Below are 25890 nucleotides of genomic sequence, written 5' to 3'. Positions count from 1 at the left end.
TTAGCAAGCACTCATTAGCGGACATGAACCGATAGCAGTGAGCAGGCGGTGTTTGATTTAACAGAGTCATCACTAATTCTAACATAATGACAAGTTATATTCAATTGATTGCATTTACATTAATGTGCATTTGTCTTCCAGATGACGTGTGTCTGTAATAACACAGAAATAAGGCTGATTATGCAGCTCGTACAGATGGTCCTGGAACAAACAGGAGGGACGTCCACAGTCAAAGAGTACAGCACAGAAAGGTCTCGTGTGGAACTCAAAAAAATAAAGTAGAAATGGGGTATGAGGAATAAGCAGAATAATCCTCAGTGGAAATCAGACGGTAACCCTTAATGGCCACTCATGTCATGTACCGCAGTGTGGCAGGCAAGGTGGAGGACCCCAGAGCAGGACACCCAAGGCTGAAGCTTTGCTTGGATTTAGACTTTATTAAATAAGAGAACAAGGATGGGCTGGATGGAAGCCAGCAGCACAAACTATAACTCAAAAACAAAACATAACTTACTTGACTTGACTTAACATGGCGCACATACGCATAACCATTGATGACAACCTGACAAAGAATTAACCAGAACACAGACAATATATACACACTTGGTAATCAGGGGAGTGACAACAGATGGAATCACAGGTGAACACAATGATGCTGACGAGACTGGGGGAAGCAAAACTAAATACACTGCACAAGAAACTAGACGCTACCAAAATAAGACAGGAAGTGGGACAAGGGAACAGAGACGCAGACTTGACACACAGACAGAACCTAAACACGACCAGAACAGAAATCTAACCACACAGGGACAACACCAGGATGCCAAACTAAACACAAGACATGAGGCAAGAGACTAAAACATGAGAACAAAATATACATAGACATGACAACGCAAAAACATAACGCAGAGGTGACACCAGAGGGATACAGAAACCTAACACAAACAGAAAACCATGAAAACCTAAAATCCTAATTCACTCAGAAAAGATAAGTGCAATACAAAACAAAGCATAAACCGGAACGCTGGGTCAAAAGGACCCAGGACATGACAACCCAATTACTGCATATTTGGAGACTTACTTTTTATTTTCTTGATTTTGGATGGCTTGGATGTGGATTCATCATCACTGAAACTTTTCATCTGTCAGAGAGAACAGCCAGAATCGAAACTCCAGCAGGCCATGCCCTCGGTCTTATTCCAAAGGTCAATCACAGCTAACCAGCTAGCTAAGTCTCAGATTTCTGTGCAGGATTTGGTGGTAGCTGGAGCTCGGAGAGCATTAGCATGAGCACTCCGTGTGCATGAAAGGACAGGCGCCCACCTAAAGAATTGAGTAAATAACAGACTCTGAGGCTGTGTGTGATTGCTACTTTTCTTCTCCTTTGATAGCAAAAAGAGCAACGTTAGCTTAGCTTACCATTCAGACCCCTTCTCTCACGTTCTGCCACGCTCCTTGGGCTCGTTGAACAGGGCTCTTTTTATTTTGCCAGGTAGAGTTTCCACACTTTCTCCAGTTTCTCCAACATCCACGATTTCAGTTACCTGGGGCTACCTGCTGACAGCTGCTGCAGAGAACTAACGTGTCACCCTCTTCCTCTTTTGGTTGTGCAACTGAGCTTTCATTTCCTTTGAAGAAAATTCAATTCAATTCGGTTTTATTTATGTAGCGCCAAATCACAACAAACAGTCGTGTGATTTGGTGCTGCGTATGCACCCAGGGGCAGATAAACTTGCGTAATTTAACAAGGTGACTGCAATCAACATTACTTCACAATAAGCCAGAGCAGAAAAGCATATTTAGTGCCACTTTAGTGAGTCGGCCTCTTGTGAGGCAGTGTGTGTGATTCATCTCTGTGCATCAATCATGGAGGTCCTGTAAACGGTTTAGACAGTTAGTTTAACCTCGACCCTGCCACAACAACCAAAGCTAACATGAAAGGAAATGCTGGAACATGTTCAGCCTGAATACCTGACAGAGTGATGATTGTCGGCCTTGTTTATAAGTTAATATCTGTGTTGGCTTACTAAGGTCAAATCCTCATCCCATTTCACAATGAGGGTCAGCGGAGCCGGTCAGCCTGATAAGTGTCCCATGTGGTTGGGATCGGCCAATGGCATTAAGGCTGGCTGGACATTGATGGAGTGCTGAGATAAGAAAGAGGTCAAAGTGGCCAAACTGAGGCCCCATTGGGTGATAGGAGATCACTGGACTTCAGACTGTGTTGCCAGCAGGACAGACTGAGGACTCGTGTTCGGTCTGGCGCTTAGATTGAGTTGGCTCAGCATCAGGTTTCTAACTATGTCCAAACAGAATCTGACACCTGTCATGTGTGTGTCTGAAGTCCAGACCACCTTTGCTTTGAAGCTTCTAACTCTTCGAGTTCTGTTTAACCTGTTATCTATCAGCTAGAGCTTGGATTAGGCTTAGGTTGCAGTTTAGCCACATGCTAAACAAACATGGTTGTAGAGACTACAGAATGTCACCTTTTAAATCAAAGCACTTAATTATGCTCCTCGGATGTCAGAACATGTAAAAGTTCCATATAAAGAGGAAGATGGGAGCCTAGCCCTGATCCTAAACAGGTCCCCGGTGACCGGGTGCACGTTAAGAGGTTAAACATAAAAGAACCTGAGTCACACAATAAAAGATTCAGCCCAGTCTGACCCGAGCACAACAGGTCAGGCCAGCTCCTGTTGCGTCTGGCATCAGGCATCAGTATCATGCTCTTGTGTGCACAGGGGCAAAAGGAGGAGAAAGCAGGGCTGGTTAGAGTGTGTTTTCTGAGTGCACAACCTGTGGTTGATAAAACAGATACCATCACTTACTATCACTGTGGCACCTGTGCGTTATTTGTCAAACTGTGCTGAGTTTAAATGCAACTCTGAGTTAAGAGAAATGCACCACTTCCTGTTCGTCTGTGCCACAAAAGTCTCTCTGACAGCAAACACAATGTCTCCTACCGCTCTCTGGCTTGTAAGGACTCATTTTATTGAATTAACGTCTACTTTTTTTCTTTCTCCAAACCACACTCCTTCCTGCTTTCTCCTCCCCCTCCATAACCCCAAACCCACCACCACCATCACCTCCTTCACCCTCCCACCCACCCCCCAACTGGCTGTGGGAAAGCCATTTTATCAGCGTCTGTCCGTTGTTCTCTGGTGGGGATAGATACAGAGAAGATAGATGAGTGTTTTGACATGGAGAGTGTTAGACAAACACTGTTATCAGGCCCGCCACTTTAGCCCCCCCCCCCCCCCAAACAGCTCTTGGTTGAGCCAAGGGGGAGCTGGGGAGGAGGGCAGTATTTTGATCAGAGAAGGAGGTGGACAGTTATAGCATAAAAAACTCGTCAAGAAGCAGCGCTCAGGGCTGCTCGTGTGACTGCAGCAGCTGCTGTTAATCCCATCCAGTCGAACTGCCGCTACAGCACTCGCTAGCTCACTTGTTCATTTATCCTCAGATGTGCAGAGACGCCTCTGAACTCCAGACTCTGACAGTCCGCGCTGTCTTTAAGTTTTTAAATAGATGGCTCAGTCCTCCATGCCTGGCGGCTATCTGGCTCTATCTGGGCTGCAGCGGGCTCAGACCACAGCTGTCACTGCCATCCTTCTGCACTTATCTTTTCACTTTGAGGAAGTACACAAGAAGTTTCCCCTGTTTGAACCGGCCACGACATAAAGTGCTCAGCTTGTATCAAACTCCCCCTGCTGTTGAGCTGCTGACAGTATTTTCTGCTTGGTCTGAGCTCCTCTGAGGGTTCAGGTCAAGTTCAAGCCACATGCTGATTGTGCTGAAGTTTTTGTTCCTTGAGCTGCCATGTGGCCCGTGCTGTGGCTCATTTTCTACCTGCCGGTTTAGATGTTAGCAAAAACCACGAAACACCCCCTGAAAGCTTTTCTGGTGGGCTCAGGTTGGGCATCAAAGTGATGCAAATGCTGGCGAATGTCAAAAGGTTTCTGCATCATACTTTTGATGAAGAAACCTCGTTTCTGTTGATGACACCTGCTGCTGCTGCTGCTGATCTCTTTGGCACATGAACATTGTTTGTCTCACCTGCTCTGGCCTTATTTGTTGTCATTCACTCCACTTTTTCTCACCTGCTTCACAGATGACCTGGAGTTAAGTGATGAAGGTGGTGACAGCAGTGTGGTGACAGTACGAGACCTCCCTCTGGACACAGTATGGGGCCCCTACCCAGGAATCATCCAATCACAAAGCAGCACAGATGAGCAGGAGACAGAGGTAAGAGCTCTAGTGTGGTTACCACCAGCATGGGGCCGTTTTAGATTTGGATATATAATCATGTCTCTGGTAACTGTTCTCGTTCATTTTGACTCTCAGATCAAGAATAGGCTGTACAGCCAAATCCTAATTAAACATAACTGTGTTTACAAGCTAGCTCAGGCAGGTGAGACACTCTAACATGCTTCACTTTCTTCATGTGATGTGTGAATCACACCTCCCCACTTTGGAGGCCTCTTTGAGCATTTACATCTACATTTCCCATCTCCCCCTCTGACATGTCAGTGCTGCTGCTGCTGCCCTGCTTTTTTAAACACCTCCACCACCCCAGCATCCATCTGTAGACTCCAGAGGAGTACTTAGTAACGTATCACTGCCCAATTTTATACTTATTTTATTTTCAGGGAGTGATGAGCTTGGAGCTGAGACATCAAACTGCTTCACCTGCTGTAATAAATCACTCATTTTAAAAAGGTCCAAAGCTCATATCTAATTTTCTTTTATATGATTAGAACTTGTACGTCTTTGACTTTTGGTTGCTAAAGCATCCAATCTGGATATGTCATCATATTCGGCATATTCTTTTCTATACTGTAACGCTGGGGTGAGGGTAAACCAGGGTGAGGAGAGACCTGACTGAAGGGATTTCCACCGGGCAGGTCAGAGGTCAGATGGTTGCAGACAGTGAGTACGAATCGTATCGCGTGTGTGTGACAGTGGTTGGAAATGAAAACAGCCATGTGTGCAGTATATCTGTGTGTGTGTGTGTGTGTGTGTGTGTGTGTGTGTGTGTGTGTGTGTGTGTTCGTTCCTTGGGAACAGTGTGTGGGACCGGATGGAGCCCTATCAGAGGATGGGTTTGTGCATCATGCGCAAGTCCATCTTAATCATATGATACTGATGCTGGGAGAGGCTTCCTGGCATGGAGCGCACTCTCAGACGAACACACTAACCCTCTCACACACACACACACAGGGCAGCCATTCCCTCCCCAAAAATCTTGCATTGATCGATTGATTGATTGATATTTTTTTTGGCTTGATCTTCAGTTATTTTTCAGCTTTTAAAGGTGTCAGATTAGCCAAGTTTAATCATTTCGTCTGAACCAGTTTCTAAACAGTTCATAAAAAGTCCCGTTCAGATTTAGCTGAGATGGAGTTTATACCACACATCCTGGCCTTTCTCCATCAGAGTCCTCTCCTCTTCCATCCTCTCCCCTCTTCTCCTCCTCCTCTCCTCCCTGCCCTCCCAGACGTCCGCCTGTCTTTTATCTCCACATGGCGCCATCCTCCTGGACAACAAACCCCAGTGATTGATTCCCGCTTGATAGGCTCTCATTTCTAAGATTTCGTTTATTATCAGTGTGGTTCTGAGTGATAGATAGATGTGTGTGTGTGTGTGTGTGTGGTTGTGTGGTTGTGTGTGTGTGTGTGTGCGTGTGCTCACCCATCACCTTTTGTTCTTCCCCTCCCCTTCCGCTGCCCACACTGTCCTGTTCCTCCTCTAAACTCTAAAGTTTTTTCTGTTCTTCTGAGGTCCCGGCATTCATATGGAAAGCATCTCGTCCTGACTCTTAAAAACCCATTTTCTCCTTCTTCTTCCTCATTTTCTGCCCCCCCCCCCCCCCTCTCCCCCTTCCTCCCTTCCTATCTGTGGACTAAAGGAGTGAGGAGACGGACTTTCGGTATCTGCTGGAGATAGTGGCCGTAATCTCACATTCCTCCTGTGTTTCTCCCCCTGTCACTCCACGTGCCCCTCCACCCCACCCCCACCCCCATCCCACCCCACCCCCCAAATCCAACCCTCAATCCCTCCCGCCTCCCTCTCGGGTCAGCAGGGGTCAGGGCTATCCTCCTCAGTGTGTTGGAGAGGAGAAATCTGCTCATCTTCCTCTGCTCAGCCACAGCCGGAGCCTAAAACAGTGACTGTTGGGGATGAGCTCCCTTCACGTACCTTTTTATGTGAATACAACAATAATATTAAGTGTTAAAAATGCACCATTTTCATGCCTTTTAGCATATAAATGTATCCTTTCACCCTGATCCACTGGCCAACAACAGCAGTTTAGATTTGAGTTTGGGTTTGAAAGACCAGTTAAAGTCACAGTGCCATTATGAGTCTGGGTTAGGGTGACCCTGCAGCCACATTTCCACCATAGTTAGGATGCGTATGTCAAATCTACATAAAAACAACTGGAATAATATAAAAGTTGGGACCTGTGGCAGAACATATGTCAGTGTTTGCACTCCTGTACCTGGTTTCTGTAGGATTTGTAGCCTTCCAAACTGTCCCAAATTCTTTAAAACATGTCGCTGCCATCAATTTATAAGTTGGCATATTTTAAATATGGGGTTTAATACGGTGCAGATGACGCATCTTATTGTTACTGTGAGTTATGAATTCTAGAAAATGTTGCGATATTTGAGGCTTCGCTGAAAACATTTTGCGTCACATTTACTTCCTCGTTAGCTTCAGCTAACACCTCTGTCACTCCTCGACCTTCATGGTGATGCTGATATCGGCGCTGCTGCTGAACGTGAAGTAAAACAAACGATCAAGTTGGACCGACACGCCCGTGATGCTGCCTCGATAAGGGAGCTCGGGTGTGTTCCAGGTTTACTGGACTGGCTGCTGTTTGCACTTCCGAAGAACTTCAGGGATCAAAGGCTTCCTCCCACAGTTCCTCCCTTCTCTAATGCTTCCTAGTGATCCCATTCTGGATAGGAAACAGAGATGAATTTTTCACAGCATCTAGTACTTCATGTCTGTGATCTGTGTTTCACTTGGCTCAGATTTTGATGCCCTTCCTGACACAACCCTCCCCACTGCACTGCACTAGCATTTGGACCTGCTTTCACCATCTTTTCCCCCAGCTGATCTTTCCCACCTGTCTCTGCTTCGTCACTTCTGTCTGATTTGCACCACCTGTCGTCCTCAGTCCTCAGCCTCGCCGGGCTTCGTGAAATCCCCCAGGCTGTGCCCTCCCCACCCCATCTCCTGGTGAGATTGACACGGTCCATTCAGCAGGCCTGCCCCTTGCAGTGTCGGCCTTCTTCCCTCTCTCTCAATTTCTCCCTCAACAAACCTGGGCAGATAAGCTAATATTTTAATACGAGGCCTACCCAGTGGCACAACAACACCGGGGAGCGTTTTGGATGCGCACATGCAGAAATATCAGAGATATTTTTCACTGAAGAATTACGTCTTTGATGGCGCCTTGGCCGTGTGTTGTTTTATGCGTGGGTGTGAGCTCTGAGAAATCAGGGCGGGGCAGAGAGGGAGGGAGGCAGATGAGATCCAGTCCTCGTTCTCCCTCCAACAGATCTCCTTCATTAGATTAGCAGCGTGTTAACTGGCCTGTGTCATATGGAAATTCTGCCATTTGCATCTCTTGAGAAAGAGGCGTAAAACCATTTATCTATTTAAATATATTCTGGCTGATATGGCTGTTGGACTTTAGAACAGGGTATAATAATGTTTACTGATCAACTGATCAGCTGGCTGCTGATTCCTCACAGTTTTTGGTTGAGTGAACAACCAGGTCCTCCTCGGCGAGCCTCCCATGGCAACCTAGGAGCGAGCACGCCACTGCCTCTGTTCTGATTGGATCACACATAACAAATCTGATATTATATCTGCACTTCTTCTGATTGGATCCTGCTTTAATTAACTGATAGTGCAGTTGCATGTGATTGGATAGAAGTTGTAGGACTGCTGTGAAATTTTAGCTGAGATGAAGGATGAAGTGATGACGCTAAAGAGTGATCAGAGTTTGCTGCATCTGTTGCATCTTCCAAAAGGACAGATGTCCTAAGAGGAGTCTGTACCACAGGAGAGACTCCGCTTACATCGTTCCTATTGTTCTCCCGCCTTCAACAGCACCCAACCGCTCACCCCACCCCAATCTTGTCTTTCGTGGAAAGGCAGCCGGAAGGCACGATCCTAGAAGGAGTAGAGTAGGGGAGTTCAAAGCGTTATCACGCGCCGAACGTCTTTTCATCATGTTTTAGAAACAAGCGTTCGCACTAATCCCCCAATAATCTCTCCAGGAGAACTGGGGCGATAAGGCGCGCCACCCACGGCTTTTCAAACACTTTTTGGGTAGTCTCTTCTCACTCTCTATCTCTCTTCCCCTCTACCTCATCTACTCTCCTCTGCACTTCCTCTTTCCCTCACTCCCCGAGAAGGACGAGTGAAGGTGATCACCGTCTCCTCCTTATTCTCTCTCAAGCAGTTTTCTCTTCGTTTTTTGGGTTGTTTTTTTTTGCGTTGACTCTGAATCGGTTTGTTTACATCCTGATTCTGATCTTCAGAGTTTATCTGGACTCATCGACAGTGTTTTTCTGCCTCTGTGTTTCTCTCTCTCCTCCGCCCATCAAATTAGAATGTTAATTAAAATGGTGCTCCTTCAGAAGATGACAAATCGATGATTACGGTGAGTGTTCAGACACCTTCTGCGATGCCCCCCAGAAGAACGTGAGACATAAGTAGCGTTCCCAAAAAGGAGGCAGAGTACAAGAACAATAATATTTGATGTTAAAGACATTAAAAATATTTTTTAAACATTACAGTCTCTGTGAACCTGCGTTTTAAAGTGTTCACATATCAAATGCCTGTCCTATCTTGCAGTAAAATGTTTAAATATTTGCGATAACTCATCCTGCACCCTGAGGCATACACAAAAATGAAGTAAAATGTGATATGAAACCACGCTTATCTTTGTTGGCTCATGGCTTGTAGTAGCTAGCTGAGCAATATCATGAGTGGGAAGCGTGCGCTTGAATATCATTTGGCAAAACCCTTGTTTACAATGCTAAAGGTGCATGGTTGCCATTTCATTTATTTCTCCATATCCTCCAACTCCAATTTTACTGATGCAGTCGCAGGACGTGTGGGCAGAGGCCACAGTGGCAGAGCCAAGAGGTCGCCAGTAGCGGTCGTGGTGGAACCACACCATCCTTTGATTTGCTTAAAAAGCATTTTAGCACTTTTGCAATGTTTAAATTAATTGTTTTAAAGTGATCCAACGTCACCCTTTTGCTATTTTGTTGTTCTGAGTTGTTGCACTGCACTGTGTCTGTGCAGTAAAGTGAACCAACAACAGCAGGTATGGTCTTAGTCACACAGGCCTAGAGGCCTGGATTGCGAGGGCATCTGAAGTTGCTGAAATTGGTTGCAAAGAGGTAAACGGTCCTAAATCAAACACTTTGCAATTGCATTTTTTGCTAGCAGTTTGCTGCTGTTGCCTGTCGTTTGCACGGACAAAATTTGCAGACAAGTCAGTGTCTTTCGTACAAACTACAGGAGACCACAGCAACGTGCAAACAACGCAATCGTAAGAAGGTTTTTGGTGCAGCAGCCTCTTTGTAAGTGATTTCACGCGGTGACAGCAACCTCCAGCAAACACTCCCTAGCGACCGGAGATTGCCACGGGGATGCCGAGTGGTCTCTCCTGGCCTGCGTTATTCAGACTGTAATCAAAACCTACTGCAGTCGTGTAAAGAAAAGCTGCTGGTGTGGTGACCCTTTGCTGTTAGTTAGCTGTTTGAGTCAGGGTCAGATATTCCAAATATCAGATATCAGTACTCGTCGACCAGAAAAAAACCCTGTTATTATTACTATCATACTGTCATAGCTGGGAAACCTCCTCTCTCAAGTTAAACAGTCCCGTGCTTCGGGTTGTATTCAGCTCATTCATGTTTGATGGACACAGTGCAAGAATGAGCTGAAGTAGCGACTGCTTGTCCATTATATGTACATCAAACATAAAAACAACAAACCTAAAAAAAACACACATCTGTGCCTTCTCAGAGGTAGTACTAATCCCTGCTTCAGATCAGTGTGGTTGCCCAGATATTCCCTATTCCCTAATTCATTCTGTCACATCTGACTGAGTCCCTCTAGAAATAATCCTTCCACTTGAAAATGCATCGCATTGCAAAGAGCTAAGCATGCTCTAAAGCATAGCATCAGTTCAGGCAGGCGACAAAGTTAAGCTCAGCTGCAGTTCCTGCAGATCAGCTGATTACCCTTCTACACATCCAATTGGCAAAACTCATATATCATGGAATATACTATTATACATTTTCATTTAAGCTGCTGCAAGCCACTGTGCAACACACCTCCACCCAGCTCCTCCCTTTCGTGCTGCATCTGAGTTAATCAGTGTCGTAACTGTTGTCAGTGATGTGAGAGGAAGGATGAACTCCTGCAGGTGGAAATAACAGTTGTCTTCTGACTGCAGTGGTTCGGACTGAACTGACATCGTACTGGAACTTGAAATATGTCAACTTCAATTTTTTGGGGGTGGGGGGGTGGGGGTGGGGGGGGGGGGCTGGAGTGATAGATATTATGGCTCAAAATGTTGACCACCATGGCCTTAATGGGAACCAGCATCCATCTGACTGAATCAGTGTGCTCTGCATTGACTACATTTACTCTCACCTGTCATATGATTTGCCCAGATCACGACAGTAGCTGTCTGATTGTCAGTCTGGCTCTGACAGAAGAGTCTATCACCCCAGGAGAGAGGAAAGAAATTCCTTCAAAAAAGATGAAATAACTGATACTGATAGAGCTGGATCAGAGAGGAGAATGAAAACAAAGGATGGCCGAACAGAAAGGAAACCAAACATTAGGGACAAAGAGAAATATGGAAGATAGGTGAGGCATCCACGGAAGACAAGGGTTAAATGAAAAGGAGGGAGGAGGTGTTCATCACTCAGTGGCAGTGACTGGCTGGTATCTGCATCTCGCTGTCATCTGCACCGGCTTTTGCTGGGTGGAGGAGGATGGAAAGAGGAGGAGGTGGTGTAGGAGAGGAGAGGAGAGGGAAAACCTCTATCCTCCCTATCTCTGAGCCTCATCTCCTGCAGTTCAGGAGCCCGCTTTCCAAGAGTGCCTCATTTTCAAATCTCTTATCTCAGCCCCCGTTTTAAGTATCGCAGTTTTATATTTTTACATGTCATTTGCATGCAGCTCATCAAACCTGACTCCCTCTATTTTTTTCTCACTCTTTTTCTTCTCTGAGGTGTGTGGCGATATATGCAGATGTGCATGAGCACTCCTGCACAAGAGAATAAGCTTTCCCTCCGCCACCTAGCCTTAGCCATATACTGTACTGGCACTATTTGTCCCCTGTAGGCAGAATAAACAGCATTTTAAAAAAGGATCCTGTGTCTCTGTTGAATGCTAGAGAAATGCTTTGCCCGAGTACAGCGGAGGTGAAGTGTGTGCATGTGTGTTTATGTGCGAGAGGCGGATGAGAGGAGGTTTCTGATTTTTATCTGCCTTCCTTTTCTTCTTTGTATTTTTGGAGGATTCACACAGTGACCTCTTTGTTTGGGACAGTGAGTACACCCCTCCAACCCCCTGGATTGCGAAAGAAACTATTTCCTGTGGCCGAGAGATAGAAAGAGAGACCGAGTGAGAAAAGAGGGAGAGATAGGATGGTGGAAGGAGGGGCAGGCAGATGAACGGACGGACGGAAGTGTAGGAATGAGAGGGAGAGGAGAGGAAAAGAATTGGAGATTAAGAAAGAAAGAGGGGCGTAAAAGGAAGAAGGCAGTGAAAGTGGAGAAGGGAGGAAGAGGGTGAATTGGGATGATTGAATGAGTGATCCTGTGAGGGGAGTGAATGAACGAACACTGGTTGAAAAGGTCAGGAAAGGAGCAGAGCAGCTTATTAAATTCCCATCTAGAGGACTATGAACTGAAGCATTTAATATAGGAGAGCATTTTGCAGCTTTTTTGGAATATGGTGTGATCCTCTCAAAGGTTTCTAATTGGACTGTTTTGCTTGAACAGTCCAGAACTCAACCATAGTAGTTTTACAGTGATATCTAGCGCCAAAAAGGAGTTAATGTGCATGTGTGAAAAGCCTAGTGCCAACTTAAGCAATTACACAGTATCTTTTCTGCTCATTCCCAGGTTTCTATCTTTTATTCTTAGACTCTACTATTGGAGTTTTACATGATTCACACTTCAATGGGCTGTTTTGCAAGCACACAATTCATTCTCTGTCTGAAACAAGCCGATTTAGCTCCTCCCCCTTTAATATCACCCTCTCTTTTAGCCAACTTCTTCTGATTGGCTGTCCCTTGAAAATAGGAAGTTTGCGAGGGGCAAGAACGTGAACAAAAAGTGGATTTCACAGCATTTCTTACTGTAAAGCCTCTCACCCTATGACAGCTAGGATAGGCTCCAACCCCCCACGGCCCTGAAAAGGATAAGCAGAAGAGGATGATGGATGGATGGATGGATGGATGGATGGATGGATGGATGGATGGATGGATGGATAGGTTGCTTTAAAATGACTGATGTCATCAATGCCTCTTTTCCACTAGTACCTACTTGACTCGACTTGATTTCCATTACAATTAAGTGCAACCTCAGCGAGGCGGGCCTAAAGTCCAGTGACATCATTTGTATGCGACACAAACACAAACGGTCGCTTCGTCTCGCTTCCTCTGGACTCTGTCGTCCAAGCACAAAAACATCTGTGGATTGCGTGCAGTCATTGCCGAGTTTCAAAAACGGCGGGTTTGATTCTTGTGAAGGAGTGGCTCTCATGAACCATCTAATGACATCACTGCCTGGCCAATCAGTGGCATGCATTCTATTGACATCACATTTGCAAATCAACTCGGCACGCTTGGAACCCCGGCTAAGTAGGTATTAAAAAAGTACCTTGTATCAGGTACTAGCATGAGTCAAGCTAATTAGTGGAAAAGCGGCATAATGTCTGTGCAGCTGAGCTGTTTGAAGCAGTTTTCCAGGCTCGTTGTTGTTAAATGATAATAGAATAGAACAGAAAAAATAGGACAGTGCTCAAAGCCTAGTAATCTCCTATTTGCAGAGCTCAGCGGTGCACACTGACTGATTGCCTGTGTTTATGAATGAGACAGTAATTTTTGTAAGTCAGTCTGAGTTTGTTTGGGGACAGGTTGCCTCCTACCAGGCGATCTGTGCAATCATAAGTGGTAGCCCAGAGGTGGAGGGTGTTGCACTCTCTGGGTGACCGGTTGGTTTCCACAACTACTTGCAGTCAGTCGCTAAAGGTGAAAAAATTCAGTGCAATCACCGGGCAACTACCAACTTTTTCCTAGCCTCCTATTTTCGGCCTGTAGTGTGACTGAGCCGTGTCCTCCATCTTTACTGTGATGAGGTAGCAGTAGATGTGCCGGTCCCCACAGAGTTGAAACTGTTAGAAAACTATGCTCTGTATATATATTAAATACAGCGAGATGATTGGCTTATGTTTCCTGGCCTTTAATCGTGTAGCAGCCTGAATAAGTGGATAAGAATAGTTCTTCAAATATTCCCCCATGAAGCATCTTTTTCTAAGGAGGAATTTAATTAAATTTTTTAGAGAAACTGCTTTAATGTGGAATAATCTGGAATCTTGACTGGTGAACATCTTGGCACAAATTGCTAAGAACACAGAAAAGTGCCTTAAGAACCACCTTTTCGCAGAACTGTTCCTGTGTTGCCTTTAAAATGTTCCCATGCAGTGTTAATTGTACAAACACATCTGTCCAGCTGCGTCGAAGCTTTACTGTCGTGGATTATTGACTTGTTTTATATTTAATGACATCAGGCCATCGTCTCCGACTGCTTTAGAGCAATGTAAACTATATTAGACAACGTGAAACTGTATCCACCATTGAGACATAGATGTGCCTGATGTATCAGAGCTCATTTGCATATACAAACATACTTATTCCCCAGTGGTAGCAGTAAAACTGTGGCCGTTGACAGCTGTGCAGAGAAATCTTAATCTGCTCATCTACAGGCTGATGGTGGAGGTGCTGAGACAAGAGGTGCTCTGTTTATTTCTAGCTTTGTTCCTTTGCTTTAATTGAAGTCCACATAGAGCACAAGGCGATGTGAGATGGTTAGGTGCTGGGGATAGCTGGGAAAGTTCCTGTTACCATCATCATCATCATCATCATCATCAGTGCTGTTTGGGTCTGCAGAGAGAGAGAGAGAGAGGGAGGGTGAGCGAGGAGCCATTCTGACACTGAATGAGGGAGTGGAGGAAGAAAATGAAGAAATGAAATCAGCCTGGCATCATTTGCATTCAAGTTTTATCAGCATAGGAGGAGGGCGTTTTTGGACCTGATAAGGAGAGGGCGTCGCAGGCTGTGCTGGAGGTGGAGGGGGGTTGGGTGAGAGAGAGAGAGAGAGGCGTGTGAATGGATGTTATATGTGAAATGACTTTGGCAGAAAAAAAAAAAGTGGTTGGAGAGCTCAGTCGGTGTGTGCTTGCAGTGACACACATGAACATTACAGAAGCTGTAGTGAAGACACAGTGCTGGGGGTGGGAAGGGTGTGCGTGGGGGGGGGGGGGGGGGGGGGGGGGGGGGGGGGGGTAATATCAGACCAAATAATTAGATTCGCTATCGTGCGGCGGCAGCAGTGCGGGGATCAGGCAGATTAAAGCCGGGCTCGGGGCTGGTTAATATTCATGAAGGGACCAGGGTCCGGGCGAGGGGCTTAGACTGCAGCTCAAAGACTCTCCTCAGGCTGATGGGGCTTAAGGCAGCGCTCTCAACCAAGATGGAGCTCTGCCGCGGAGGCCTGACATCCCACTGATAGATGGAGGGCTGCGTGGATAGTTTAGGTGACAGGAAAGAAAGAGAGGCGGCAAGGACTGTTGGTGCTCGATGCGCCTGCATTCACGTACAGATCTTCATTTGATGATGCTGTGTTTATGAAAGTATGGATACTCCCTTTATTCCTCATTGTTTCTTTCTTACACTCACACCAGCTTCACACACACACTCATCTGAAAACCCCTCATCTTCTATTTTGGGCTCGTCCTGTAAATGGGAGACACACTTTGTAGCTAAGTACATTTCTGTGTCTCGGTTAGCTGCAGGGTCTCATGGTGTTAATGGGGGGGCTGTCACTGCCAGCTCATGTTTCAGCACTGAAGGTCTGAGGGGCCTCACTTTGACCCTAACCAGGTAGCTTAGTGCCTAAACCTAACCAAGGAAATGGAACCAGTTGCTGAAAGCAAAAGTTGAAACTCGACTAAAAAGCAGGTGAAGAAAAAGAAACCATGTAACCAGGTCTCCTAATGCAGACTTTGGAGGTTAGCTTGTTGGTGAAGGTGAGACGCAGGCTGCATCTAAACAAAGCATTTTCCACGGCCCAGGTATGAGAACACCTTGATGGTTTCTTGGTGTTTAAAGGAAAAAGATTTTTTGTGATGAAACAGTGAGCCGGCTGTTTGTGGTATTTTCATTACCCACCTTTGATTGATAAAAGTGTTTGGCTGCTCTAAAAACTTGAAGGTTGACTCTTCCAGACGTTCCAGAGGCGACCGTTGGACATTTGAGTCACTGTGATCGGCTTCAGACCAAGAGAAGTGAAAAGGGCTTCGATAACATCCGGTGGCTTCTCCGTTCTCCTTAACTCACCCCACATCTCTGGCATCTGCATTCTCTACTGGCCTGGTTAATTACACATACACACACACAGAGTGTGATCTGGCCCCGTGCCTCGCTGACTCTCATTATCTCATGTGAAACTGTGTGTGTGTGTGTTTGTAAGTGTAAAGTGTGTAAAGTAGCGTGTTCTCCTTGTTGCAGTTTGACACAGCAGATTATCTGCTGTTGTCGCTGGTATTTGGTGACGTCGTGATTTGCTTCCATGAGCTGAAGCCTCTGCTTTAGCTTTGTCCAAGCAAAACTAGCAGCTTCTGCAGGGACGACGATTGATCGCTATCTCCTTTAAATTCAGCTGTGGGCATACCAAGGACAAGCAGGCCGAATGACTGATAGATTTCCAAGTAATCTTAGAGTTTCAACACAGCCTGTGCAGGCGTTTGCATGCTACTGTAGCTCCTGCAGTGTTTCCTGAATCCCAATGAGACCACAGATGGCCCCCTAAATAAAAAGTTTTCCTTCAGGTTTCCTGTCTTCACATCTGGAGGCTGGCTGGTCTCTTTTTACATTATAAGACATAATGAATCAAGCACAGAAGAGCTCATTATGACAGCACATGCCTGACATTCTAGCCAACATCTGCTGGCTTTGCGGCTGCAAACCTGGAACTGCCCCACGCGCCCTCTTGGGACGTATTAATGACCTACATCAAACACGCGGGTCTCGATCGGCCTTCTTTGGGTTTACGGTGTCCTCCACACAGCCTGCTTCTGTTTTGGCTTTACAGAGAAGCAAAGCAGAGTTTTAGAGTTGCCCATATTATGAGTCACCATCAGGGTGGAAAAGCTGCCGCGACTCACTGGGATGATTTATCTGGTCAGACATCAGATATGAAAATAAATGGAAATTGCATGTGACATTTCACAACATCTGTGACGTTAACTATCAATCAATAACTCCCAAACAAATATTCTATTATCATGTTTCTTTTGTCCTAGAGAACTTTAGCGTTAATAAAACATGTTGACATTGTTGTGGTCGGAGAGGCTGACTTTTGATCAAAGTGTTATTAATTCTGTAATAAGAAGAGCTGGGAGTGCATCGCGCTGTAATTACTTAATATTTTAGATCTTTGAAGAATGAGCACGTGTGTGCGAGTGTTTCCCATTTTCTTTTGCTTCAATATATATATATGTGTGTGTGTGTGTGTGTGTGTGTGTGTGTGTGTGTGTGTGTGTGTGTGTGTGTGTGTGGTGTGTGTGTGTGTGTGTGTGTGTGTGTGTGTGTGTTATTTCCACATGCGTGCTGCTGAGCTCTCCCCATTGCCCTATCATGGTGAATTCCAAAGCCGTGGCCGTGATGAATTAGTCTGAAACAAATTAGCAGTACTTACAGCTCAGACGGCTCCAGCATTGGGTTACAAATTAAAACAAAAGCAGCCGTATCTCCACATCAGCGCTAGTCCCCCATGAAATACAATACGCTCTGCCTCAATCTTTAACGTGCAACAGACTGAGAGGCTTCCTTCCTTCTGTCCTTTCCCTCTCTCTTCTCACTGTCTTTCCAACATCCATCTTCTTCAGATATTCCAATGAGCTGTCTGATCATAACACACAGCCCGATCCCACCAGCTAACACAGGCTGCACATTAGGTATTATAGTCAGACACAGGGAGGTGAAATAATTGTAGTAAACAGCAAAGACAGAGATGATAAAATACTAAATGTAAAACTGACCCGTTTCCCAGAAAGTTGGGATGTTGTATAAAATATAAATGCCATATAGATACAGCAGAGTGCAGATGTGACTGTCTGAAAATAGCTGAGAAATTATTTTCTTTTTAAAAATGTATGTAAGACATTTAAAGTTTGCTGCCAGCAACATGCTTTAGAAACAAGTTGTGAAAAGAGCAACAAAAGACTGCAAAGTTTCATAACTAATGAGCTTAATTAGTGGCATGATTAGGTATAAAAGGAGTGTCCCTGAGAGTCTTTCAGGGAGGGGGTCACCACTCAAAGACCAGTGCAGACCTTAAAACAGCAGGATACCTGCTCAGCACCGTTTACCCCCCAGAGAGGAAACCCCTCTGTGGGGTAAACTCTTCATGTAGGACTTCATACTTGTGTTAATTCTTCTTTTAGGCTCGGGTTAGATTCCCCGTCAGTCTTGGGCCAAGGTTAACCCGGGGGGGGGCAGTCTAACAGCTTCGACTGGCCTGACTCTGCAGGCCAGACTAAATGCATCTGTGAAACTGGCCTCTGGTCAGGCAGCAGCTTTCTGAGGAGCTCACACTGCGCCGAGGTCGATAAGGAGGGAGCTGCTCTCAAGTATTTTCAGGAAGTCCTTCAAATTAATCAGTAAGATCTGAAAACCATTCCTAAAACTAATTTGTAGTTGTGCTAAAAAGAGAAGTGATCAGTCTTCCTGCTAAAGGTCCATTAAAACGGCTGAAACCGAGCTGGAACCCTGCGAGCGGTTCCTGACGTCACCCATAACTGCAGTTATGATGACACATGTAAAACACGCGGTGCATCTTTAGTTTCTTCTGTTTATGGCGAGGACTCCAAAATGTGGCTGATCGGCGCAGTCTCAGAGTCTCACTTCTGTCTGCGACCTGTTTCACACCGTTTTCTTCTAAATGTTGGCGTCTCAGAATGTTCCCTGTCATCTGTAATGGAGCCATATCACAGTTAAACTCATTTATTATAGCTGATTATAATTACAGTAACATTTACTAACTAAAATAAAAACAGGATTTTAGAAGAAATAAACAAAGCAAACTGAAATCAATCAAAAATATTCAGTGAATGTCTTTAGTCTCGGATAAGTCTGTCAGTCTGATACACAGCGCTTCATAAAGTCAGTGATGCTGAGTGTGAGTTACCTGCTGCAGGAATAACACCCCCCACCCCCCCCGGCCGAGGAAAACCCAACAATCAAAACTGAAAACACTGAAAATCAAATCTGAGCGATTATTTACAAACAAGAAAAACTCAACTTAAACGAGAGCAAAGAAACAAGAACCAAATTACAATAAAAAATGTAATAATAATATGATTCAATATTAATAATGATATTAATAATGATATTAATAATGATATTAATAATGATATAAATAATAATGATATTAACGAGTCAGGTAACGACATGCTACATGTAACAAACAAGAGGTAACTCAAAGATTCATAGAATTAGGACATAGATACTTTTCCAGTTGTATTAATTATTGTTTGATTGGTTCTTTAATATCTGATCATTTTAAATGTATGGAACCTTTTTTTCATGGTAACCATGGTAACTGTGTATTACCTGATCCACCGTCAGCTGCTAAAGTGACCAAATGCTTTTTATTTGCATTTAAACTGAAATAAATAAATATTTGTGGAACTTTTAATGGATTTTGTGTCGCTGCTAAATTTTCAGTGTAACACAAAATGATTCCAGCAGCTGTTCAGTGACTGCGTTTCACCCCACTGAGACCACACCCACGTCACTTTGTAGGGAAGTGTATTTACTGAATAATAATCATCATATTAATGGCTGAGAATTTAAATGTGTCTTTGCACCAACTCATTTCATATGAATATAATAAAAGACAAAAGCAGCCTCTTTATTTTGGTAAAGAAATGAATGTTTATGCAATTAATGTTAACATAAAATAGGACATTAAAAAACTTATTTTGGGCCAGAAGTTCAGGGAAGGAAAATGATCAGTGCAGTATTATTAATCCTACATTTTTCCTTGCGGCTCTGCAGCCTTCATGCTTTAAATTCATACATTGTGTATAATTACAAATAAAGGCGTTTTATTCTAAAACGTCCTCAGCTGCTGCAGACAAGAAGAAATAATGAGGCTGGAACTTTTTGCCACTCTGGTAATTTGATATTTTTGGCCCTGTTTGTGTGTTTTACCATTTATTGTTCAGCAGAACAAAAGAATTTGTTGGGACATTTTTTTGGGTTTTAACCCTTTCTTCAAACCTTTTTCTGCTTTGAATTTGGATCATTCAAGTCTCAAAATTCATAATTTACTGTTTTTAATATCTGTATCTGCACATTTAACAGTTTCTGCTAACAGATCAGATGCAGATGATTGCATTACAGTTCTCTAATAAAGATATTTTAAGGACTGTTTTTTATATATTTGAGACGTTGATGAGAGACGGAAACAGTGGAGGTCACATTCACACGCAGTGAGAAAAGCCTCAGTCATCTGTATCCACACTGTGCCAGTGCAGTCTGCCCCGGCTTCACATGGGTCTCTGCTTCTCTCCTCCTACAAATGCAGGCATTACAGAATAATTATGTATTTATCAGTCAAGTGGAGCTTCAGGTTCACTTTAAATGCCACCTTAATTTCCTGAAAAGGGGAACTGGTAGTTGAGATCCAAGCATGAGTCTGCTTTTGAAAAGGTCACCTTATTTCTAGAAATGTATTTGCAGACATTTTAAGACTACAGCACCAAAGCTTCAAAATCAAGCTTAAAACATAAAAAGTCAGAGACGACAGCGGCTCTGAGTGACGGGAGTCAAAGCAGGAAGCTTCAGCGTGGCTCCGTGAGAGCGCGCCGAGGGCTGCCGGGCCCTGTGTGAGGGAAGGCTTCCTCTTGGTGGAGACTGAGCAGTACTGCATCACACACACAGCAGGACTGTGCTGCTGTCACACAGTGAGGACAGTTAGCCGCTGCGCACACTTCTGCTCTGCCTTAGAGAGCAGCTACTGCTGGCACAAACCCGCGTTTTTCTTGGTTTTTACTTTACGTTGAATATCCACGGTGGTGTCTGCAGTGTGACCTGATGGAGGCAGGGTGGAAGGACGCGCTGTGCTGGTGCTGCATCGACAGCTTTCATTTTAAAAACATTTGAAGTTACAGAAGAAGAGTTATCAGTGATGGGATACACACACACGTGAGAGTGTGTGTGTGTGTGTGTGTGTGTGTGTGTGTCATACCTCCACACATGCAGACACTGCATGTTGACTCTACAGTCTTTGTCCGGTGTATCCAGCGTGGATCTTATTATGGCTGCGGTCTGAATAGCTGCCTGTCGACTTCATCAGATCTTCCTTCTCTTCCTTTTCTTCTCTCCCTTTCTCCTGAGGTCCCTCTTCTTCCTTTATTCCTCTTTTTTCTTCATTTTCGGGGTCGCTTTGTTCCGCCTGTGCTCCCTCATTTCCTTCTGGGGCTGTAATCATCCTCTGCTCACTGACGGCCTTTTCATAAACCGGTGTTTACCACTGGCCGCTCACTGGATGCTCACGTGTGTCTGTGTCCTCCCAGCTGGCTGCAATTAATGCTTTGATTTTGGTGATTATCTGCTGGTAAACATTCTGTAAAGCAGCCCAGTTAAAGAGACAATAGCAGATGTTTTACTTGATTTGCTTCTGTGATGTTTGTGCGTCAGGTGGTATTTTTCCCTAATAACAGATTTGTTACATTTTTACCATAAAACACACAAAGAATGTGTTAGTCTGAGGTTTGCATTCACTGCCTGACTCAGCACAAGCTCCTTCTGGCCCTCTTACTGAGTTTGTACTGCACTGAGCTCATATTGGGAACTCTGTATCTGTGACAGTGGGCGGTTATTTAGCCACTGTTACATGAAAGCAGAAAGTTTGGATATTTTAAGGCCCACAATCCAAAGGAGAGAAAAGGTGTTTTTAACTTTCCTGTATGAATCCCATGAAGAGCTGTTTGACTTCCAGGAACAAAAAGATAAATGAACTTTGCTCAGACACTGATTTAAAAAAAGATTCTGCCCATAACAAAATCACACTAAAGCGCTGGATTCATAAAGTCTGCAATGAACAACCTCAGTGTGTGGTGTAGTCTTTATTCAAATTTATAAATTTACCCCTGCTCCAGAATACGTCTGCAGCGATTCATCGAGTTTTACTCGATTTTAAAAAATCATCAATGCGTTTTTTTTTTGTTTGTTTTTTTTTTGCTTCGTTTGACACGGAGAAAAATCTGCAGAAGTTCAAATCAAACACGCAGACCAACGTTAACCCGCTCTGATACGCTGACGGCTGTTTGAAGCAGGGGGGTGGGTGTGGGGGTCTACATGGGGCACGGGGGCAAAGCCACATTTATTTATTGTTTTTAAAAGTGAGCCACTGACCTGGGCTGCTGGACACCTAATTATTATTAACATTAATTATTAACATCAGAACATCTGCTTTCTGCAAACCTCACTCTTCTTCATGCTCCTTTAAACACACACACACACACACACACACACACACACACACACACACACACACACACACACACACACACACACACACACACACACACACAGAAATCTTTGTGTTTCCTGCTGATGTAAAAAACCTTCCAGGAGGCGTAAAGTCTGTTTTATTTTATTTTTAGTTCAGGTTGGATGTGTACTGTATTTTATTTATTTATTTCTGTACTTATGATTATTTATTTTTGTATTTAAGGAAATGTTTTCTTTAAAAATCTGATGTTAATATGGAGCAAATACATTAAAATGGTTTCGTTTTTTGAACAGCTGCTGTAGTTGGAAACCAATGAACTGTTTTTTTCTCTTTTGAATATTTATTATCGCTCATTTATAACAAAAGTGTTTCTAATCTGATTACTTGATAGAATTCTTGATTACTGAGGTGCTGCCGTGAGGCGACTGTTTGTTGTGATATGGCGTCATATAAATAAAATTGAATTGAAATGAAATAATCCAGGGGTAGGGAACTCCAGGCCTCGAGAGCCGGTGACCTGCAGCTTTTAGACGTGTCCCTGATCCAGCACACCTGAATCAAATGACTGAATTACCTCCTCAGTCTGCAGTCAAGTTCTCCAGAGTCCTGCTGATGACTTCTATATGTGGTTCAGGTGTGTTGGATCAGGGACACATCTAAAAGCTGCAGGACACCGGCTCTCGAGGCCTGGAGTTCCCTACCCCTGAAATAATCGATAGCTGCAGCCCTACCTCAGAACATACTGCACAGTTCACCTGACCCTGAGCCGCTCTCTAAAACTGAAGTGATCAGCTGATCAACTGATTTGTAGTTGAGAGAAAATTGATTAAGAGTTGAAGTCAATCTTGGGAGGGAAAAAAAATGAATTTGAGTAGTAAAAACAGCATCTTTGGACTTTGTGGTGGAAATAACTAAAACCCTCTGTGTGTGTGTGTGTGTGTGTGTGTGTGTGTGTGTGTGTGTGTGTGTGTGTGTGTGTGTGTGTGTGTGTGTGTGTGTGTTTTGTTGGGTGCTGACTGTGATCAGTGTGATCAATGAAAGCTGTTCTTTCTGTGTGCAGGACGCTGGGATGACTCTCATGTGTGAAGATCCAGATTGTTGGATTGGTCGCCTCCCTCTGACCTCCGACGCCTCCACAGCAAACTGCACCATCTACAGCCCGAGGTGACTTTTCAAAATCAAGCATCTCTCCATCGACCAGCAGAAAGCTGAGGTCTGATGGGCGCTCTGAGCAGCGCCACCACACTGCTGCAGGCTTAGACTCATTTTAGATACTGTTTCTTATTCAGTTTGTTCTTTCTTTATACATTTACCAACTGTACCTACTTAGTATATGAAAACATATAAAAGTTGCTGCTGTGTATTTAATGCTGCCTGTTTCCCAGTTGTAACCACCTCCTGTTTGCTTCCAGGTGAGGAGTTGTTCTGTAAGGTGAAGAGAGAGCTCACAGCCGGTGAAAGGCTAGTGGCTCTCCTGTCGCCTCCTCTGAGCTCCTCCTCGCCGGTGGCCCAGCTCTCTCCTCCACTCAGCCTCGTCACCCACAAACAACCTGTGGTGAAGGAGGAGTCGTCGTACCCGGCGGCCCTGCGCTCAGACATCCAGCTCCTCCCACAGCAAGCTGGCATGGCAGCAATCTTGGCTACTGCTGTTGTCAATAGTGAGTGGTGCATTTAAACTGAATGCATGAAAACAGTATTTTACTTGGTTAAAAGTACAACTGGCTATTTGGAGTACAATGTACATGTTTTCAATTACTTTCTCTTGTGGCAAAGTTAGAAACCCTAACAGCAGTATTTAAAAATGTGCAGAAGTGTGAGAGGTATGATTTGTTCTCATGCAGTGTCCCTTATAGGCATTTGCCTTTATTACAAACTGGTACCTACAAGCTGTCATGATTTACTGACATTTACCTCATCATAAAAATGTAATGTTCTCTTCAGCCACAAGATGGCGCTGTAGCTCTTTCACACTCAGCAGTTTATGCTCACCTTAAAGCTTCCTGATGTTTCTGTGGGTCTGAGATTACAAGTAGCCCTGTCCAAATTCAATTCAATTCAATTCAATTTTATTTATATAGCGCCAAATCACAACAAACTGTCGCCTCAAGGCGCTTTGTATTGTGGGTAAAGACCCTACAATAATACAGAGAAAACCCAACAGTCAAAACGACCCCCTATGAGCAGCACTTGGCGACAGTGGGAAGGAAAAACTCCCTTTTAACAGGAAGAAACCTCCAGCAGAACCAGGCTCAGGGAGGGGGGGTCATCTGCCGCGACCGGTTGGGCTGAGGGGAGAGAAAGACATGCTGTGGAAGAGAGCCAGAGATTAATATCAATTAATGATTAAATGCAGAGTGGAGTATAAACAAAGTAAATAAGGTGAATGAGAAACAGTGCATTATGTGAACCCCCCAGCAGACTAGGCCTATAGCAGCATAACTAAGGGATGGTTCAGGGTCACCTGATCCAGCCCTAACTATAAGCTTGATCATAAAGGAAAGTTTTAAAGCCTAATCTTAAAAATAGAGAGGGTGTCTGTCTCCTGAATCCAAGCTGGGAGCTGGTTCCACAGAAGAGGGGCCTGAAAGCTGAAGGCTCTGCCTCCCATTCTACTCTTAAGTATCCTAGGAACCACAAGTAAGCCAGCAGTCTGAGAGCGAAGTGCTCTGTTGGGGTGATATGGTACTATGAGGTCTTTGAGATAAGATGGTGCCTGATTATTCAAGACCTTGTATGTGAGGAGAAGGATTTTAAATTCTATTCTAGATTTAACAAGGAGCCAATGAAGAGAAGCCAATATGGGAGAAATCTGCTCTCTCTTTCTAGTCCCTGTCAGTACTCTAGCTGCAGCATTTTGGATCAGCTGAAGGCTTTTCAGGAAGCTTTTAGGACAGCCTGATAATAATGAATTACAATAGTCCAGCCTAGAAGTAATAAATGCATGAATTAGCTTTCAGCATCACTCTGAGAAAGGATGTTTCTAATTTTAGGAATATTGCACAAATGCAAAAAAGCGGTCCTACATATTGTTTAATATGTGCATTGAAGGACATATCCTGGTCAAAAATGACTCCAAGATTTCTCACAGTGTTACTGGAGGCCAAAGTAATGCCATCCAGAGTAAGTATCTGGTTAGACACCATGTTTCTAAGATTTGTGGGGCCGAGTACAAGAACTTCAGTTTGATCTGATTTAGAAGCAGGAAATTAGAGGTCATCCAGGCCTTAATGTCTTTAAGACATTCACAACTTTGTATACATTTGGGAGCCAAAATGGACCACGTTTGCCTCTAATTCTGTAATTAAACTTATGCTTTTCATCAGGTTCTTCAACCCATATTCATTTGTTGTGTCTCTGTTTCATTGACTAACTCCCGTATGTGTATTTTTGCTGCACAGAGGACATTTTCCCCTGCAAAGACTGTGGGATCTGGTACCGCAGTGAGAGGAACCTGCAGGCCCACCTTATGTACTATTGTGCCAGCCGTCAGAAGCAGCCGGCTGCAGCTTCCTCCCCTCCACAAGACAAACCTAAGGAGTCCTACCCCAATGAACGCATCTGTCCCTTTCCGCATTGCAACAAGAGCTGCCCCAGTGCCAGTTCGCTCGAGATTCACATGCGCACACACAGTGGTGAGAGCAGCATTTGTATATATATGCCAAACAGACAAAGGGGTCAGAAACTCGGGGGCTAACCCTCTCCATGCTTCCACAGGTGAGCGTCCATTTGTCTGTCTCATCTGTCTGTCGGCATTCACCACTAAAGCCAACTGTGAGCGCCACCTGAAGGTCCACACGGACACCCTGAACGGGGTGTGTCACGGCTGTGGCTTCGTCTCCACTACGAGGGACATCCTCTACAGCCACCTGGTCACCAGCCACATGGTGTGCCAGCCCGGATCTCGCAGTGAGGTCTACTCTCCGGGGCCAGGCCTCCCTAAGCTGCCCCTGTCCACTGGTAACTCATACCATCATTGTTATAAATTATGCTGTTTTATATTTGAAATATTCTACAGTGACTTTGAAAGTTCAGA

General features: G+C 44.5%; 1 protein-coding gene across 1 annotated transcript in view; it reads left to right on the top strand.

Moving 5' to 3' along the window:
• Positions 1 to 25890, top strand: part of LOC115781231 (zinc finger protein ZFPM1) — a 108689-nt gene that overhangs the window by 76192 nt on the left and 6607 nt on the right. Inside the window, 5 exon segments of the mRNA XM_030730755.1 lie at positions 4112 to 4245; positions 22918 to 23015; positions 23265 to 23515; positions 25256 to 25489; positions 25572 to 25814. Coding sequence (XP_030586615.1) covers positions 4112 to 4245; positions 22918 to 23015; positions 23265 to 23515; positions 25256 to 25489; positions 25572 to 25814 — 960 coding nt within the window.

Source organism: Archocentrus centrarchus, chromosome 6, assembly GCF_007364275.1.
Source record: "Archocentrus centrarchus isolate MPI-CPG fArcCen1 chromosome 6, fArcCen1, whole genome shotgun sequence".
Lineage (NCBI taxonomy): Eukaryota > Metazoa > Chordata > Actinopteri > Cichliformes > Cichlidae > Archocentrus > Archocentrus centrarchus.
The sequence above is the reverse complement of the archived record's forward strand: the minus strand, read 5'-3'. Positions and strand labels throughout refer to the sequence as shown.